At 43.9% G+C, this 18,318-nt stretch overlaps 1 protein-coding gene across 1 annotated transcript in view; it reads left to right on the top strand.

Annotated features, from left to right (window-relative positions):
• The window catches only part of SLC10A7 (solute carrier family 10 member 7), a 185,146-nt gene that overhangs the window by 155,404 nt on the left and 11,424 nt on the right, over nucleotides 1-18,318 (top strand). Inside the window, exon 10 of the mRNA XM_090288902.1 lies at nucleotides 5,158-5,231. Within this exon, the coding sequence (XP_090145028.1) occupies nucleotides 5,158-5,231 (74 nt within the window). The remainder of the gene's footprint in view (nucleotides 1-5,157; nucleotides 5,232-18,318) is intronic.

The following is an 18,318-nucleotide window of genomic DNA, read 5'->3' as shown; positions in this document are numbered from 1 at the left end:
AGCAAGGTTTCATGGAAGAGATGGGGTTTCACATGAGTCATAAAGAATGGCTAATGATTCTGCAAACAGACAAACAAAGAAGGGGTTCTTGGTGGGAGAAGAAACAACTGCCAATGTGGGCATGCGTGCGCACGCACACACACACACACACACACACACACACGGATGCTGGGACAGTAAGAGCAGAGGAAGATTAAAAATAATAATAGTACCTGGAAAGGTAAGCTTCGGACAGGCTGCGAGGCCCTTGAATGCCAGGTGATGGCAACGAGGTGCCACAAGGGAGAGGGCCTGGGTCGTTTATGAGGCCGTATTGTCAGGACAGCGAGGGCCAGGGCCTCACATTAGGCAGTTGGCCCATATGGCAGTTGGCGTAGCAGGAGCCTGATCAATAAAAACTCGTTGATTGGTGTAATTTGAAGCATTCTTACCATGATTATGATTTTTGAGTAAGAGTAAAGCCTAGAGCCACTGAGTTACAGAGAAAATGTGACTTATTTGGGTAAGTCTGAGAGTAGGAGCTATTTTAAAAGTTTTTTGGTTTTGTTTGTTTTTTTGTAGATGGCTTCTTAGGTCACCTTAGAAAAAGACATTTGCCTTTCACTGGCTGTTTGTTTGCTGGTTCTCGTGGCCGAGTGATAACCTGACCACTCGTCCTATCCTGGTCAGATTAGTCAGATACAATTCCTGTCCGTGACTGAAAAATTCTTGACAAACACAGCCCAGCCACTGACGGAGGAAAGCGGGATCACAAGTAGCTGAATTAAAATTGAGACTTTCTAGCCCAAAGAAGACTGGACTTTGGTTTTCGAGACCCTTTCGTTCCGCCTCATTCAGCCTTCACTGAAGTCCTGTTGTGTTTTGCACTTGCCTGGCTCAATGTCAGACATGCATGTTCTTTGATAAACACCAGAAGATGGAGTGGCTGTAATCATGCTCCTTTAATGAGTGTGGAGCCACAAAATAGTCCGTTAAAATTTGGGGATTTTTCAAATGAACAAAATTTGGAAGATGGTTTTCACTTTTTTTTTTTTTTTTCATACTGAGAGACCTTATAGCACCAGGGGATTTTATTGCAGGCGTGAAATTGCCAACATTTATTGAACCTGCTCTGTGCCAGGGATCATGCCAGGGATCATGCACATGCTATCTGTTGTGAGTCTGACAGCAAAGACTGTGATACTATGCATGTTGCTCTTTTGCAGATGAGGACCCACGCTTAGAGCAGTTGCATTCAGGAACTTGCCTGAAATCAGATTTCAGTAGTTTGGTAACTTACCCGAAGTCAGATGGCAAATGGTATATCTAGAATTGAAATCCACTTCCATTTGATATTTCCGAAAGCATTCACCCATGCTTTTCCTACTGCACTAAACTACCTCAATTACCTTTAACATTCATAATACTTGTTTTACTTAGGGGATTTACAGAGAATGTTTAACCGGATTCTTCAAGTTCACACAGAAATACAAACAAATTAATCAGATATACCAATAGTTGAATTTAATTTTCTCTTCCTACTTTTTGTTCCTTCCTGCTTAAAATTGGTGACATTGGCCTGTGGGTTTCTTTCACTTTTTTGTTACCAACTCAGTGCATTTAAAACCAATCCAAATATCAAGACACAAAAATCTCAGCATGGAACTCAGCCTTTTTTGTAGAGCGTGCCCACTGACCTCCGATGATGGAAGTTAGTATAAACGAGGAGAGACCCAACCTAGAAAATTCAACTTTCCTACAGCACTCTACTTAACCTGGTTAACAGTTCTTAGATTGACTGACTGACATGTTGTCATTCTGGTGTCTGGCATGTGAACCTCTTCTACTCTAAGTGTTTAAAATACATTTGAGAGTTCTCATTCTGTGTTCTCATTACTCTAGCTCCGGAGCATGTTCACAGTATACATTCCAACTCTGAAGCCCCACGGACTTGAGTTTCCATCCTGTTTAATAACTTTGTAACTTTTGTCACTTTCCTCATTTCTAAAATGGAGACAGTCGTCGTACCTATTAGCATTTCTAGCTTTGTGAAACCTTTTTGACGTTTCTGTGTCACAGTTGCTAGGAAATGAGAGTTGATTCATCAAACCAAGAGCCAGCCATCCGCAGTGACCTAAGCTTTCTACAACTTTGAGAAGCTGTCAAAGTTAAAAAAAATAATAAAGTTGAAAAAGCTTAGAAAAAGAAGGCAGTCATTGAGAGCCTTTTAAAAATATATAAAAGACAGTTTGATAAGCAGATAACAGAGTCATAGAAATCTAGAATGTCACTAGAGTGACAACAGAAACCATTAACAAGGGAAGAGGAAGAAAACAAATATTCAAATATTTGTGTAGGCCTTTTAATCCGTATCAGTACATTCTCAATCCCAAGTCTCACTGGGCCTCTTACCTTAGCCTTGGGAGGGAGGAGGGTAAGGGAGGAAGGAAGGGAAGGAGAGGAGGAAGAGACATTGCTATTAATGGTAAGGGCAATTTTTTTTTAGTGCCATTCAGCTAATGACACAGGAGGTCATCTCCTGAAATGAGCGAAGACGAAAGGCAGGTCCAGAGGTGAATAAAGGAAGTCTCTTCCTCTAAACGCAGCGCGCTTAGACCTCAGAGGAGCTTGCTTGCTCCGCATTCTGAGGGTCTACCAGTAAACCCTTCTGACAAGTCTCCCTTGGCGGGTCCCGCAAAGGAAGGCAAAATAAATTCCATGTGGGAAACACTGATGGAAAGCTTTGTAAGAGAGAATAAAAAGACCGGTTGGAAAGGAAAGGAAATAAACATCTCAGGGGAAGCCAATGTGATCAAAAGAGTTATAAAACCAGGGTAAAAAGAAAATCAGGATTAAAAAGAGATAAAATAGAATTGGAAAATAAATAGTAATGTGATTCTTTTCGAAAATGTGCGCAGACACAATAGAGATGCTAATCACTGAAAGTGATCATAGTCATTACTATTCCATTACAACGGCCAGCACTCTCAGTTCTCTGCGTCTTGTCTTGACTTTACTGTGAAGCCATCCCTCCAGAGTACGGCCGAGGGAAGGTCACTGAACAAGACAGCTGCTCTCATCCACCAGGTTTTGTGGTGGTTTTTGTTTGGGGTGTGTGTTTGTTTGTTTTTTAATAATTTCCTTCTCAAAGGCAGCTTATCTCTAAGATTTGGGGCAGCCTCCTTACTAGTTCCGTGACTTGAAGGGAATTGTTTAACCCTCTTATGCTTCCAGTTCCCTTTGTGGAAAAAGCAACGCAATAGGACTGCAGAGAAGGAAGCCGGATGGGCAGCAAAGTGCTTAGAAAACAATTGATGCCCCTGCTGCGGTTTTTCAGCCCCATCGGCATCATCCTCTTCATGAAGGGAGGGCTGAGTGCGCGTCTGCTACTCTGTGGGTTTCTCCAAGATCCATGACCTGAAGTGGTCTGTTACTTTATAAATAGAGCATAAATCGGCCCTGTTTCAGGGGAAGACTCTTTTTAACCTTAAATATTTCATTTTTATTTACTGATCCCTCCTCTTGACTGACAGACTGTCTCAATAGAACTATAGGACCAACAACCTCCCAGTGTGGGCCTGGCTTCGGTCTCCTTACCTGAAACAGAGGACAGTTAAGCATGGTATCTGGCTTCCTCTGCTCCATGCGTTTACAGAACCACACATAGTTCCTTCCATATCAGGCCTACATCACGTGATGAATAAAGGGGTCAGGGAATATATTGGCCATATCATACAAAGTTTAAAAAATAAGAGTGGTATCACAACATAAAGATGAGAATGAAATAGGGGGCAGTAAGGCAACCTTGTTATACCCAAGTGACGTATATCCATGGAGGATTCTCCACTGAGGTGAGACACCAGAAACGCAGTTTGGAAATTGTCATCAGATTTGATAACAATTGAGCCGGAGGCGAGACTGTTTAGGAAGCATGAGTGTGTGTGACTTTTCAGGGGGGAGGAGACCGAAGACCAGTTAACTCTTCTGTTAACATATGTACAGGGGTGAGGAGGGGGCCCTTCTCCCCTGCAGTGAGTATATAACGAAGAAAACAGGATGTGAGGACCCGTGTAGGGAAAAACTTTTTCCCAGTGAAAGTTATATATGAGAAGGAGGATACTAAGGGAAATGCTGGGATCTCAAAAGCTGGATGGATTGTTATGTCTGCAGGTATATACACGCAGCCAGGTTCTGGGGCATCGTTCCGTTTGCTGACTTCTGTCTGCATTCAGGGCAGGGAATGAATAGATCCGCTGTGTCCTCAACCCCTGATGCTGAGGCAGGAATCATTTCTAACCCACCAAGGACACAATAACTGTAACTACATTTCTAACCTTTGTCCTGGTGCTCTAAATCTTTGTAATCTAAACCAGGAAATCTGAATATGATATGCACCGTGACCCCCATAACATTTAATGACTTTTCACTAAGTGAGTTTTTTTTTATGCTGAACATATTATATAATAAGAGTAGAAAATAGCAGTTAAGAGCGTAGGCATGGTAGCCAGACTTGACTGAAATCCTGGCTCTGTCGCTACTAGCTCTGGGGCCCTGGGTAACTTACATGGCCTCTACATGCCTCAGTTTTCTCAGCTCTAAGTAGGGATGTCTGTTCCTTGAGATGCTTATCTTATGGAATTGCTATTTTTACATGCAGAGCACTTGATCTATGGTAAATGCTGAAAAGGATACTTTTCTTTCTACTAAAACACACGATGTACTTCTCAAAAGGGTGTGTTTGCTACCAAAAGGATATGTTGCTCCTGCATGAGGAGTTTTGGAGATACATTGACTCTTTCCAGCCACGAGGCTGATGTCCAGTGGCAGCCTGGAGTCTTAGCACACAGAGACCTTGCTGCATGATTTTCATCAAGTCCTGCACCGTGGGCTGATTACAGGTGTGATCTTACGAGGCTTCTACCACACAATTTTAAAACTGTCTCCTTTTTAAGGACAAATGACTCAGAAATGATTCCCCCCAAAAAAAGAAAAAAGAAAAAGAAATTCAGACACTTCTGTACATTTTGGGCATAGAATCCCTTCAGTCACCAGGACTGATTACAGGGATGTTCATATGAAGGTAGGTACTACCTTTGATTTAGGGTACGTTAAATAGGCTTTTCATAAAAGTATCCATAAAGCACTTTTTTTCCTTCTTTCTTTCTTTTTTGCCCCTAGGAATAATTCGGGCTTCACACCAGCAGACACTGTGGCCATCATGTTCTGTTCGACACACAAATCTCTCACGCTGGGTAAGTGATCCACAGACTTACAAACTAATTTCATATGACCCTCAGACAGTTACATCTTACGATGGTGAAATTAAAGCAACTCTTCAAATTAAATGGAAGGGGGTATTGTCCACTCTGTTAAAGAACACCAGCAAAGTGAGAACGGGTCATTCATTGCTTTGAAAAACCCTTCTATGATTGAACCAATTTTCGGGGGCCTAAAAAACCTTTTCATTTCTCATAAAAGGTTTTCGATGTAGAATGTTCACACATTGCAGTATGTTTGGTAGGTTTTCTTTATAATCATCATCAAATTGAAGTTGAAGGAGCTTTGAAAGCCACATTCCAGTCCTGATTTTGTGACCCTGGACAAATTATCTAACTTCCCTGAACCTTAGCTTTCTCATCTGTAAAATGGGGAAGTATAATCCTCACTATGTGAGGCATTTATGAAGATTGAAAATAAAATATGTTAAGTACCTAGCACAGTACTTATGCATAATTGGTGATCGGTCCATGCCAGAATGCATGTAAGTTGCTGTGAATTAAATGAGATGACCCCCTGAGAGAGTGAGGCGCGCTGCTGGCACACAGCAGAGACTCTTTGAGTGGTAGCTCTTGGTATTAGTTATTTTCTGACGGTAGTATTTATGACTCTGTTACCAGGTCCAGGGTTCCAGTCTCCTGTTTTGTAGATTTTCATGTAACAGGTGCAGTTTTCATCGTTGACCTCAAAGAAATCATCTTACACGTTTTCCCCCATGTGGTTATTGTGATGTGATGTCTGGATGTCCTTCCAGGTCTCCTAAAAAGTAAGGGGCTGTTATGAAGGTAGCAAGTCCAGAGGCAGGTGCCACCAGATTCCTCAGACATCCCAACTCAGGGATCAAATGAGCCTGGTCCTCGGGCAGGTGGCTGAGCCATGGCCGCAGCTCGTGCACTTGAGCATTTGGGCCTTAGGCTTTGAACCCAACCCACCACTAAGGGGTTGCTTTTGTCAGGAACATCAAAATTGACTCTGGTTTCTTCTTGATGTCCTGTGCTGGAGCTAGCTGTGCCAAACAAAGAGCTCTACCCAAAAGCGTACTCCTGCACTATTAGTGGTCTTCTTTTCTGTAAGCCAAACACATACTCACTCTTTCTTTTTGTCTCTTCTTTTTTCTTAATCCCAAAGCCATACTCTTCTGTACCTGATGCTTCTGAAGACTAAGTTTCAGACTAACAGGTGCTCAAAAGCCAATCAGATGTAGCTGTTTTGTTTAAAAGGGTTGGGTCGACTTGGATCTTGTTTGCCTTTGTAGTGTTTACTCATATGATACTAGGGTAATTATGTAAGTAACCATGTAGTATAAATCCTTAGTTACTTCTATAATATGACAGATTTAATCTCTCTTGAAACTATAAAATTTAAATAGCCATCCTGACTCTTCCTCTGATACCTCCCCAGGTCTCATTTCCTTAGCTCTTAGACTAGGGACTTTTAGTTACAACTTGACTACTTTATCATGCTTTGAACATACCTGGCTTCCCTCCTGCAGTCTCCTGGCCATAGCATTTATAATTAGGGCCTCTTTGCTGCTTCGCCTGTCTCGGAGAGGTGACATGATCACCCCTGTCCCAGGAGCGCCCTTAGTTTCACATAGAACAAGGGGGGTTTGGATCCTACTGCTGGAATGGCCGTGTTCATCCCTGCAAGTTTACTGTATCAGTTTTCACGAGATCCAGTCCATGTTTCTGTCTCGTGGTGACCTGACATTACTGGTACAGAGGATGCATCCTGCACTGACCTAATGCAAATTCTTATCTGCATGGGTAAGAATATCCTAATGCAACTTCAAATATGCATGGCAATGAAAGAACATCACACTAAGTGTGATGAATACATATTTCAGAAAGGAGGAAATTTCAAGTAATTTTATCTGGAGTTGTACTTTCTCTCACCTGTCAGACATAGATGAACTATATTATACCTACTTGGTATTTAGAAAATATATCTATCTCTTTTGCAATCAGTATCATAGTATTCTTCTATAGGTTTTACACACACACACACACACACACACACACACACATCTCAAATAGAATACTTAAGAAACTCCATTCACTATTACATCCATTCTTTGTATTTTAAGAATAACCATTGCAGGTCAACTGATACCCATGTAACCACAGAACCAAAGGCGAAAACTCTTGCTTGAGAAGCCTTCTGAATATTCTCTTGTTAATACACTTTCAGTTTATTTTATTGTTCTTGCTTTTGCCCCGTCTCGATCTCTTCCATGTACTTGCACCTACACACATGCTGGATTTGATTCATTGCTTTTATTAGTGCCTTTGCCATTGATTGATTAGTTCTTTGTATTAGTACTTTTTCTATTGATTGATTGCAGATGAAGTGACTATTTGACCTTTAATTATGAGGCTTCCTATTGAAAATGACATTGAGCTATGGCTTCACATAATCCATCTGGAAAGCCTGACATGATGCCATTCCCTGGAGTTCATTCAGGAAGAAAGAGGAGGCCTGAGGAAGGACAGCGCTATCACCGCGCTGCATCTAAAACAACACTGTTGGGCTTGGTGGCCATGCTCCTACAGTTTCAGCTCAGGGCTGGACATAATTTCACATTTTGTCAGAACAGCATCCCTTGCTGTGGGGTGCCGCAAAAGCCATGCACTCTCCCACAGCCATCTCTAGCTTGATGCTGATATTTGTATGGTAATGAGAAGACAGTGTACATAGCAGAGATTGAATGCAGAACAGCTTGTACCTCAGTTAACAATGGCTCAGTGCACAGTCGGTCAATAGATCTCATCAAGAAAGAAATTCGACCCAAGACACCCTGTGGAATTAGTGCTTCGTTTTTATTTTATTCATCTTTTTCTCTTGAGTATTCGAATCATTTTGCTTATCTAGAGTTCTAATAGAAGTAGAAAACTGTCTTACTCTACCTGGAAAGAGAATGTTTCAGGATGTTTTATATCCTTAAGTGTATCTTTATATTAGTTTTTAGTGTTTTCAAATCGCAAAATGAAAGCATGTGCCCTAAGAACATGTCAGCTGACTGTTGGGAAGTCACTTGTGAGACTCCCGCTTGTTTCTCATTTCCAAAACCATTTCTCAGTTGAAAGCCAGCTATTTAAATTTTAAATAGAGTGTCATGATCGGCGTTTATTAGAAGCCCACTATGTGCCTCTCCACTCATAAGACTCTTCTGTGCAAAGGCGAACCAAGCGGCTATTCCTCACGACATTTATACTTCATTTCGAGTCTGTGGCTGAACTCTGACAAGAAACTATGCATTATGCAAAAAGAATATAGCTTTTTCATAGACATCAGATTCTGGAAAGAGTAGAGAGAACACAGACCTGATTCTCGTCAGGAGTCAAGTTTCAGTTCTCTTCCCAAAAGTTGGAGCACATCACTTCACTGCCATTGGCCTTCCTTTCCTCAGCTGTAATGTGCCCAGTGGCTGACACTTCCTCTGTAAGACAACAACAGCCTCCCTGCCATACCCGGAAAGGAAACACGTTCTTAAAAGGAACAGTTCTGTAAATAATGTTGCAATATTGCACAAAAGGAAATAGGGCTGTTGCGTCTTTCTAAAGAGATTAAAAATTATCATCACACTCTCCAAAGGTTTTCATAGGAGAAACAAAATCTGAAAAGGTTCTTGTGTTCAGTTTTACTTGGAAGCTTTTCAAGAGTGCTAAACAATTACCTGCAACTTGGGCTGAAAGCATCATTTAATACCATTTAGGTTATTTTCTCAAGAGCAAATGGAATGAAAAACCGGAAGTTTGCCTTTCTGTTTTTCTTTTTTCCTAAGGCTTATCTGTAATTCCACTTGGCGCCTAAAGACTATTATCTTAATAAAACTACCCTTCCTACAGTTGGGAAGCACTTTTTAACAGCACTTAACCCATTAAGTCATGTTACCTGAACCAGGTAGAATACTATCAAGTCAGTAATTATCTTATTTTGCATACAGAGAAATGAAAGCATAGGAAAAAATTAAGCACTTATCCCAGGTCATGTAGAGACTGGCTTCTGGCCTGGCGAACTTCTACCACTGCATCAGATAATAGGATACAAAAGCACATAGAAGACCCAAAATTGCTCCACTGATTCCAAGTATTATACATAATTGTGCAGTCTCAGCGTGGGTTTGAATTGTTTTATCAGTTGTTTAAGAAAGAAAATTACTTCTGATTGCACCGCTGGTTATAAGGTGATTTTAAAGTACTTAACATCTAGAATTTTTCCCTAAACATCGATTTCCACGTGGCCCAGGCACAAACGGGCACTCACCCCTTTCACTGTCTTTATTAACAAAAAGCTGTGTCCCAATGAGCCAGCCATCACCTTTTGTGAGGCAGCACCTTCCGTGCACCATTCCTGCAAACTAAGAGCTAGCTGTTTGACAGCGAACTGTTAAAGTGGAAACAGAAATGCAGAGCAAGGACAGAAGACAGACGTTTGTCTCTGGGGCAGGGCCGTGAATGTTTCTGTCCTGCAGTTCGCCCCAGAGTTACAGTTCTGGAAGGAATGGCAGTTTGGGGGCACCTGCCATTTCACAGATTCTTAAAGATGCCCCTGGAATAAAGGACCCAGGAGACTGCACTGCCATGCTCAAGAAAGGTGGGAGTGGCCGTCGTGTGGTGCTGTTCACTGATCCACATAAAGAGAGGTGTAAGTTCTTGACAAAGTGATACACGTTGGTTCCTCTGAGGTCTCTGGACTGTATTGTTTTGAATTTTGATTCAGAATTTGGTGTCTGAAAATCACCGCTAGTACGTCTAGACTTTGTGATAAAACTTTAGGAAGTGCCCTGGTTCCAGGCAGCAAGTGCGTAATCAAAGAGAATCACACCTCTCTGGGGGATCCCCAGGCTGACCCTCTAGTACCCATCACCTTGGCGATGTGTTAGGAGATGTTCTCCTGGACGCCCAGTGGCCCAAGCACCCCACACTTCTCATCCACGTTTCCTAGGCCAGATTTTACCCTCTTCCTCAAACAGCTACTGTGTGGGCCTGGGCTTCTGCTACTGCCTTTTCACTGGACTTTAACCCAGATTTCTGATATCACGTAGGAACCAGAGAGAAATTAACTCAGGGTAATTCTTGATTTGTGGTAAAAGATCACCTCCATTTAGATTTTACTAATTCAGCTTCTGTCACAGAGTTTCTATACCTTTTATTGATTTGTTTTTAAAATTCTCTATTCATTACGTTTTTCAACAGTAAGACTAGTAACAACTAACATTAATTGAGTACTTAATAGACAAACACTGTGCCAAGTGCTTATTATATGATGTAATTTACTTGGAAATACTGTTGTGTTGACAGTGTGGTGTGTGATTGTACTAGTTAGTTTAGACTTCACCACCAGAGACAGACAGCTGCTCAAATGGAAAATTCTCACTGGGGCGTCCAACTACTATTTTATCAGTAAGGAAATATCCCAGAGCAGCTACAACAAATGCTCTTCTTATCTTTATCTCCACCAACCCCACAGGTTAACATAATGAATTCAGAAATAGATTTTATTGATGAACTTACTCGTTACTTTCCATGACACATGGAATAAATGGACTCATTAATACATAGACTGCTTGAGAACTTGGGAGACATTTCTTCTAGCGAAGAGAATCTAGGCAGTTCCGTCGTCGGCCCAGGAACCCTCCGGGCTGTGCAGGGCGGTAGCTTCCTGCCCGGGGTTGTGCCCAGCTGCTGTGAGGAGGACCAGTGGCTGCCCGAGGCCCACTGCCAGGTCCCAGATCCCGCTGCAGCACGGAGCTGCGCCTCCGTGGAGAGACCCGCTCGGGCAAGGTGCCAGGGAGAGCACACGGGAGGCCAGAGCTGGGCCTTTGAGCTCACGGGGTAGGTTGCCTAAACTGTTTTTGTGCTTGGCTGCTAATGCACGTTGAGTTAAAAAATACCTGTGTGTGTGGCAGCTTACAACCTGCCAGGAAGGTTGTGGGCGCGTCGCTAACGCTCACCTAACTGAAAATTCTTTGGCCACATGCACTTTCCACTAGAGAGAATCTAGAACTTACATACGACCAGCCTGTAGGTCCTTAACCTGCACCAGCTCACGGCATTCCCACAGTCACCCCGGTTGACCCCAAAGAGCAAGTCAGCCAGGTAGTTCTTCAGCAAAATGGTTTTATCCGGGAAGCACAAAGATCTGCGATCCGGAACGTGTGATTGTGGCAGGCCACCTGTGAGTCCACTAAAACAAAGGAGAGGATGCTTTTATGGAGGAGAAGGGAAGTTTTTGAGAAGCTCCCCCGTTATACCCCAGATTAGGCAAGTGAGGTTCTCAAGTGATAACCAGGCTTCCCAAGTCACGGGATCCTCAGTGGCGGAGCAGGGGCTCGAGCCAGGCCTGACACAGCACCGCTCTGAGCTGCGACGCTCAGAGTGTGCCCCAAGTCTGGTGCCGTGGCCTGGCCACCGGTGTCAATCAGTCCCTGTGGTCTCCTAACTACAAAACATTTGGACTGGACTATCTCTTGGGCCTTCCAAGCTCTCACATTCAATGATTCTCTGATTTCGAAAGACTTAAATATTTCACTTTGGAATCTTGAGTCATTCAGAGGGACCTCCTAAGGTCAGCGTTTCTTTAAGGGTGACCCTCCGAACTCTGTCCTGTCCTGTAGACTACTACGTTTGAGCCCCACAGCGCTGTTTCATAATGCTGGTTCTAATAATAATAACAATAATAATAAGGAAGAGGAGGAGAAGAAGAAGAAAAAAACAAGGAAGAAGAAGAAAGAAGAGCCATGATTTTGGGGGTGCTGACTCTAGGCATGGCACTGTACTAGGGACTTCGTGTGCACGGTCTCACTGAAACCTCCAACCACTGTCTGAAATATTTATTGCAGCCTCGTTTTCAACAGAGGTTGGAAACTGAGCTCATTAGGGTCAGATCACCTGATCCCATAGCAGCAGGTGGCATAGTCAGGATTTAAACCCAAGTCGCTGGTGTCAAATTCAAGTCCTTTGCATCACGCACGCAGTCCTCTAGAAATTCCTAGAAGAGGCGCATCATCCACGTGCTGCCCGCTCGGTCTCAGAGACTGAGCAGGAGCGAGAGGGGGCCACCACATGCATCAGTTCCATGGCCTCTGAACCCCACTTGTGGGGGTTCTCCTGCAGCTCACGGGCAATGAGACAGGAACGTCCCACATGGTGTTCAGTGGCACCTCCCACTGCAAACTTTTAATTCCATGGTTTCATGTATGCTTCAAAGTAAAAACCACCTTGTCTTAGTTAGAAGTGGTTCTAAAGAGATTAATGATCATACTTCTGAAAGGGCAATGCCACCGGAAGCGAGGGGAACACATTCTGTCATTCTGGGGCTTGTCCTTTCTGAAGAGGCCGCTGCCACATTCAGGAGACGACAGCAGCCCTTTCCCAGCGCTTGCTGTTCATCTCTGCCCTGGCTGTCAGCCACAGGGGACTTTGTTTTTCGTGCTCATGATTCATATTAGACCATTGGCCTCCAGTGGCACTAAAATGTGCATCCTGGAACAACATGTGTTTACTGTGATTGGGAGATCGCCGCAGAGAGGGACAAATGACAACTGTCATTTCAGAATTGGAGCACGCCAATTCTTTATTTGCTCCTGTCTCTTCCCAGAAGTTCCCGTAATGGAAGCAGACACTATCAGCCAGTTTGCATGTATCTCATGGCGATTAAGTGAATAGATGGACCTGTGGCTGCAGAACGAGGGTGACACCACTTCCTTGTCCCCATCAAGAGCCCCATCCGAATAACTCCAACCAGAAAATAAAGTGAGCTGCCCGATTTGTAAAGCCAACAAGTGCTCATTAGGTTTTGAAAAGTTACCCTGGAGACAGGAGATGTAAAATTGGGCACAACTCAAAAGACTTCCTGGGTACCAGGAAGCCAGCTCCTTTGGAATGTCACCTGTCCTGAAGCTGAGCACACTGATGATGCTGTAGTAGTGGCGCTTTCCAGAGCTGCCTTTGCTGCAGGTTTGCTCTCTGCACTAGTACTTGAGTACTAGTACTACTGTACTACTCTACTCTGGTACTAGTACTTGAGTACTGCTAAAGCCAACTTTCTACAAATTAATTAATAAAAAACAAAACCGCTCTGCAACTGAGAGCAAGTGTAGAAATGCGCAGGAAGCAATAGTGTCAATGAAAGATGCTTTAAAAAAATAACTTACTTGATTCATTCATTCATTCAACACGTGTTCATTTAGTGCCTACTATGTGCCCGGCCCTGTTTTGACCCTACAGGGCACAGCAATGAACAAAACACAAAAACATTCCCAACTTATCTCGCTTCCTTTCCAGTGGAGTTAAACAGACAAACTCGTACGCATATGGCATGGCTGAGAGTGGTAAGTGCTGTGGAAAAAAATAAAAGCAGAAAGGAGAATCAGGAGTGCCAGGGTGGAGGTGAGAAGGTTTCAGGCTTCAAGGCGACATTGGGTCCAAGACCTGAAGCAAAGAGGGAGCAAGCCATGTGGGTATTTATGGGAAGGAGATTCCACCCAAAGGGAACAGCGAGGGCAAGGGGCCTGAGGCAGCCATGTGCTTGGCAAGCTGGAGGGAGAACAAGGGGGCCGGATGAGGGAGGAAGAGAGTTTAGGATACGCAGTAAAAAGTAACGGAAGAGGAAGCGAGTAACATTGTGTAAGACCTTGTTGGCCATGGAGCGGGGAGGCCATTGGACACTTTTAAGTAGAGAGGTAACGAGATGCAGCTCTCACTTTGAAAGGACCTCTATGGTCGCTGTGTTAAATAAAGGTGGTTTGGATGGGTGAAGGGGTGCTGCAGGGAGAAACAGGAAGACCAATAAGAGTCTTTAATCCAGACAAAAGTAGTTTTGGTGGAATGGTGAGATACTTGGGATTCTGGATATATTTTGATTGCAGAGCTAATAGGATTTGCTAACCAATTGGATGTGTGTGTAAGAGAAAAAAGAACTAAAGACATTCCTAGGTATTTGGCCTGAGGGGCTAGGAGACAAGAGTTGCCCTTTCCTGGACTGGGGAAGATTGCAGAGGAGCAGGCTGGGGATGTGGGGGCAGATCAAGAGGTCTGTTTTAGACAGGTTAGGTTGGAGATGTCTTTCCAACATCTCGTGGAGAGTTGGCTTTATAAGTTCAGAATCTGGTCCAGGCTGGAGTTTTCAGTGTATCAGTGTATCAGTGTTTCAGTGTATCAGTGTTTCAGTGTATCAGACTGGATGACATCATTAAAAAGTGGGTAGTAGGGGGCAAAGAGCTCCGAGACTGAACCCTGAGGTGTTCCAGAGGTGAGAGAGGATGTGAAGTTATTTTGATAATAAAATGATATGAAATTCTAAATCAACCATGCACAGAGACATCCAAAGGCACTGTGTAAGGCACATAACCCGCCTTGTCATCTTACTTAGTCCTCACCGCAACCCTGCACAACGGCTGTTACAGCCCAAACTAAAAAACAGAGCCTCAGAGAGACCCAAGCACTCTGCCCACCCCCCCACCCCCCCACCCCCGTTCGCATGGTGAGTAAATGGCAGAGCTAGCACACAGTGGCTCATCTGTCTGCTTCCAGAAGCTTCCGGTGTCCTCTTGCTCCCCTCATTACCAAACCCAGCTTCTCAACCTGGCCCACATTGGCATCTCCTGGGAGCTGTCCAATAACAGAGACACCAGGACCCCTCATGAACTCGGGGTCTCTCAGGATAGGTCCAGATGTCCTGGTTTTAAAAAGCCACCCAGGTGACTCTAACGTGCAGCTGGGGCTGATGGCCACTGGGTTAGACTACGTTCTGTGCACACATTTACCTCCTACTGTGTCCCAGCAAAAACACAAGGTAAGATGATACCTACTTGTTTGTTAATACCGTTGGCCATCTGTTTGTACTAATTTGAGAAATCGACAATTCTCTGTGTTATGATTAGATACGTTAAGTATTCGGAGGGAAAGGAGAACTGAGGAAATTAGGAAAACACTATTATTTCCAGAAATGGCTCCCAGGGTTTTCTTAATGTCTTCCTCTGCCTAAAAGTCTTCTACGTGAGGTCTCAACTCCCTGATTTTTGTACCATTGAGAAATAAAAAAGGGCAGGAGCAGGTTAGTTAGCAGGATATCATTGAGTCAGCTTACACCATGGAAACCTGAGTCAGCCTTCTTAAGAGAAATGGGTTTAAGGACAAAGAACTGATTTCTAATCCCCAAATCAGACCTGCCTTATTTTTTTAGTTCAGAAGGCATCTTTTCTGAGGTTCATGTTCATCATAAACATGGTACCATCAAGAAGAGAACTCCTGATAGAGTGATTACTGGCCATGTTGCTAAAAAAGAAAAAAAAAAAAAAAAGTGTATTAAAAGTAATTAATGTTCATTTGGGTCACAGCTGACTCACGTTTACCACTTAACTAAGATTTTTGAAACCTTCTGGAAGTTTCCCTGTCCACTGTTAGGAGGATTATGAATGCAGAATTTTCAGGAAAACTAAGTTCAGGGTGGTGGTAGAATCAGTGAACGTGCCTCTCATGCCCATCAGCTGCTCTTTGACGGACTCAACATGTTCAAGTGCTTTCCTTCATTTGTGTAAAAACACATAAGAAATTCTGTAACATTAAGCAAGGCTTCACAGAGCTGAGCAGAGAGGCCAGGTCTGTGCTGATGGCCACGCCACATATCTTCTGGTGACTTTGCTTTATTTTTGTCATATGAAATTCTCATTCCTATTTTTCATGTTCTCACATCCTCGGGTGTGAATAGAAGCCAGATTTTCTCTTTAAGAAGACAAACAGCTCTTCATTCACAGGCGAGAGAAGCGAAGACAGTAATCTCTGTACTTCCTGCCCAGCTTTTGTCTCCCTAAATGTGGCCAGTCCTCCTGGAAGACACAGAAGCATGTGAATGAAGGCTCCTGGCTCATCTTTAATCCATTCTCGAATTCCCCGTTTGCTAATTACTCCTACAATGCTTTCCGACAGGTGAGGGTGTACCTAATCTTCCGAGGCAGAAACCTTCAATTGGTAGAGTTAAATGTTTCATTTCAGCATCTGGTGAGCCAGCGCAGGCCATTCATTAAACATCCTTTCCAATCAGACCTTGGATGTTTCAAAACAGAAGTAACACCAGCTGCTCATTTGGGTCTATTTTGCATCTTTATTTACAGAAAACTTTCAGCAAAGTGGTGCGATTATAGCCCAGGTAACTGAAGACAAAAACACGGTCCTTAATTTTCCTAATGGGCCCAAAATGGCCATCAACCAACTTCTATTCCCAGCGAGTCAAAAGTCAGCCACGTAGGTACCTTTGTAGAAAGGAGTGCCTCTCTTCCTTTCAGACGTTTCTCGCATAAATATTATTCTTAGGTTTTCACCTTCTATTATTCTACGCTAGTGTTATCAAGCATCTCTTCTCTCTAGGGTTCCTAAGGACTCTGGCAAAGCGTCACTCAGGCATTGCAGGCACAGAGCCAGTGTCTCCATTCACAGCCTGTCCCGAGCTGCGTGGGCCTTGGGGAAGTTTGTTATCATGCACTGCCTCAGTTTCCTTATCTGGAAAATGGAGATAATCATGGCAGCTTTACTCACATTGTAGATCTGAGCGAACGAGTCGATGTTTGCACGCTCTCACAACGGTGCCTGGCGCCCAGCAAGCCCTGCGTAATTATTCTCTGTGCTCGTTCTGCCTTCCCTACACACAGGTAGCCGAGGCTTCGGAAGCCTTGGGTGGGTGTGAGGGCCCAGAGGCTGCAGCCTGAATGCTGCTTTCTGTTGTCTAAAGCTCACGATTACAGGAAAGATTATTGTTTTCTCTTAATTATGGCCTTAGACCCTTATATTTGTTCATTTTCCTGCTCTTCCGGGCCTAATTCTCCCTTTTGGATAAAGGGGTATTTTTGAGTTCTGGTTCTGCAATTATGAAGGAAGGGTACATCTCTCAAGGAAGTTTTACATAAACATCTATTTCATATAACTAAAAAGCCTCTGACTACCCCGGAGAGGAAATTAAGCTTTAAAACCTTCCCACCTACTGGGGTGGGGGGAGGCTGGCGGGAGTGTGTGCGCGCCCCCCAGGGAAAGCAGAGAGAATGTCCAGTTTGTGCAGCACAGTAGCTGACATCACCCGTGTGGCTTTGGAAGCTTTCGCTCTCCTGCGCTGTTAACGGAGACGAGAATAGGACATATTTCAGGCTCCAGAGGCTGGAAATTAAAATTCCATTTGTAGGGATCTGTTAAGGATAAATAACAGATAATCCTGTTCCTCCGCCAGAGGTCTAGCCTAGGGGGTTGTTCGACATTGGGAGGGGCTGCTGAGGCCTCTGTGTTCACCATTTGGAAATGCTCCGGTTCCCAGAACCCATCACTAGGTCACTGAGAAAAGCTACAGGAGAGCTCTGCTTTGCATATATGATTTAGTTGGATCTCATTTGGGATGATTCTTTTTTTAAAAAGGGCAAAAATGGTTTCTGTGTCTCATGAAGTAAATCAGGTTCTGATGCTGTGGCGGAGTCCTGCTAAAGATAATACAGCAGCAGTTTTTAGTTAAAGATGAAAAGATACAATAGAAACGGGAGTGCGTGGAATGCAGATCGGTGGCAAGGGTAAGGCAGTGTGCAGAATTGGAGCAAAAGACCAGTTATTTAGATGGGCCTGAATGAGAGCAAGTCACCTGGTCTATGACATCCTGTCCCCCTTCATAAGGGAATCGGCAGGAAGTTGACTTGTCTGTCAGTCTTCAGACCGCTCCAGAATGGGTTTGGGGAAGTCCCGGAATACCCAGGATGACGAGCAGAATGCACTTCTGAGGGCCGTGCAGACTGAACACCACCTGCCCCAAAAGGCCACAGCGTGGGCAGCTCCGGACTGATCAGCAGGCCTCTCTGATGGACAGCAAGCCAAGCCATGCCGTTAGCCTGGAAGCAGGTGGCCTTTCCTTTTAGCCACTCTTAAGAATTAGGATAACACAAGGGTTTGCTGGATTCATTTTGCCTAAGGACTTCTTTCCAGGCAGCAGCACTGCGTCTTCTCACCCACTGCCCTGTGCCACGATTTTGTGGTTGGGGGACGTGGCTCTTTGCCTGGCGCTGGCTCTGTGCTCTCTGTCTTCCCTCCC

Source organism: Furipterus horrens, unplaced genomic scaffold (assembly GCF_987537825.1).
Source record: "Furipterus horrens unplaced genomic scaffold, mFurHor1.1.pri manual_scaffold_10, whole genome shotgun sequence".
Lineage (NCBI taxonomy): Eukaryota > Metazoa > Chordata > Mammalia > Chiroptera > Furipteridae > Furipterus > Furipterus horrens.
This window is presented reverse-complemented; position numbering and strand designations above follow the sequence as displayed.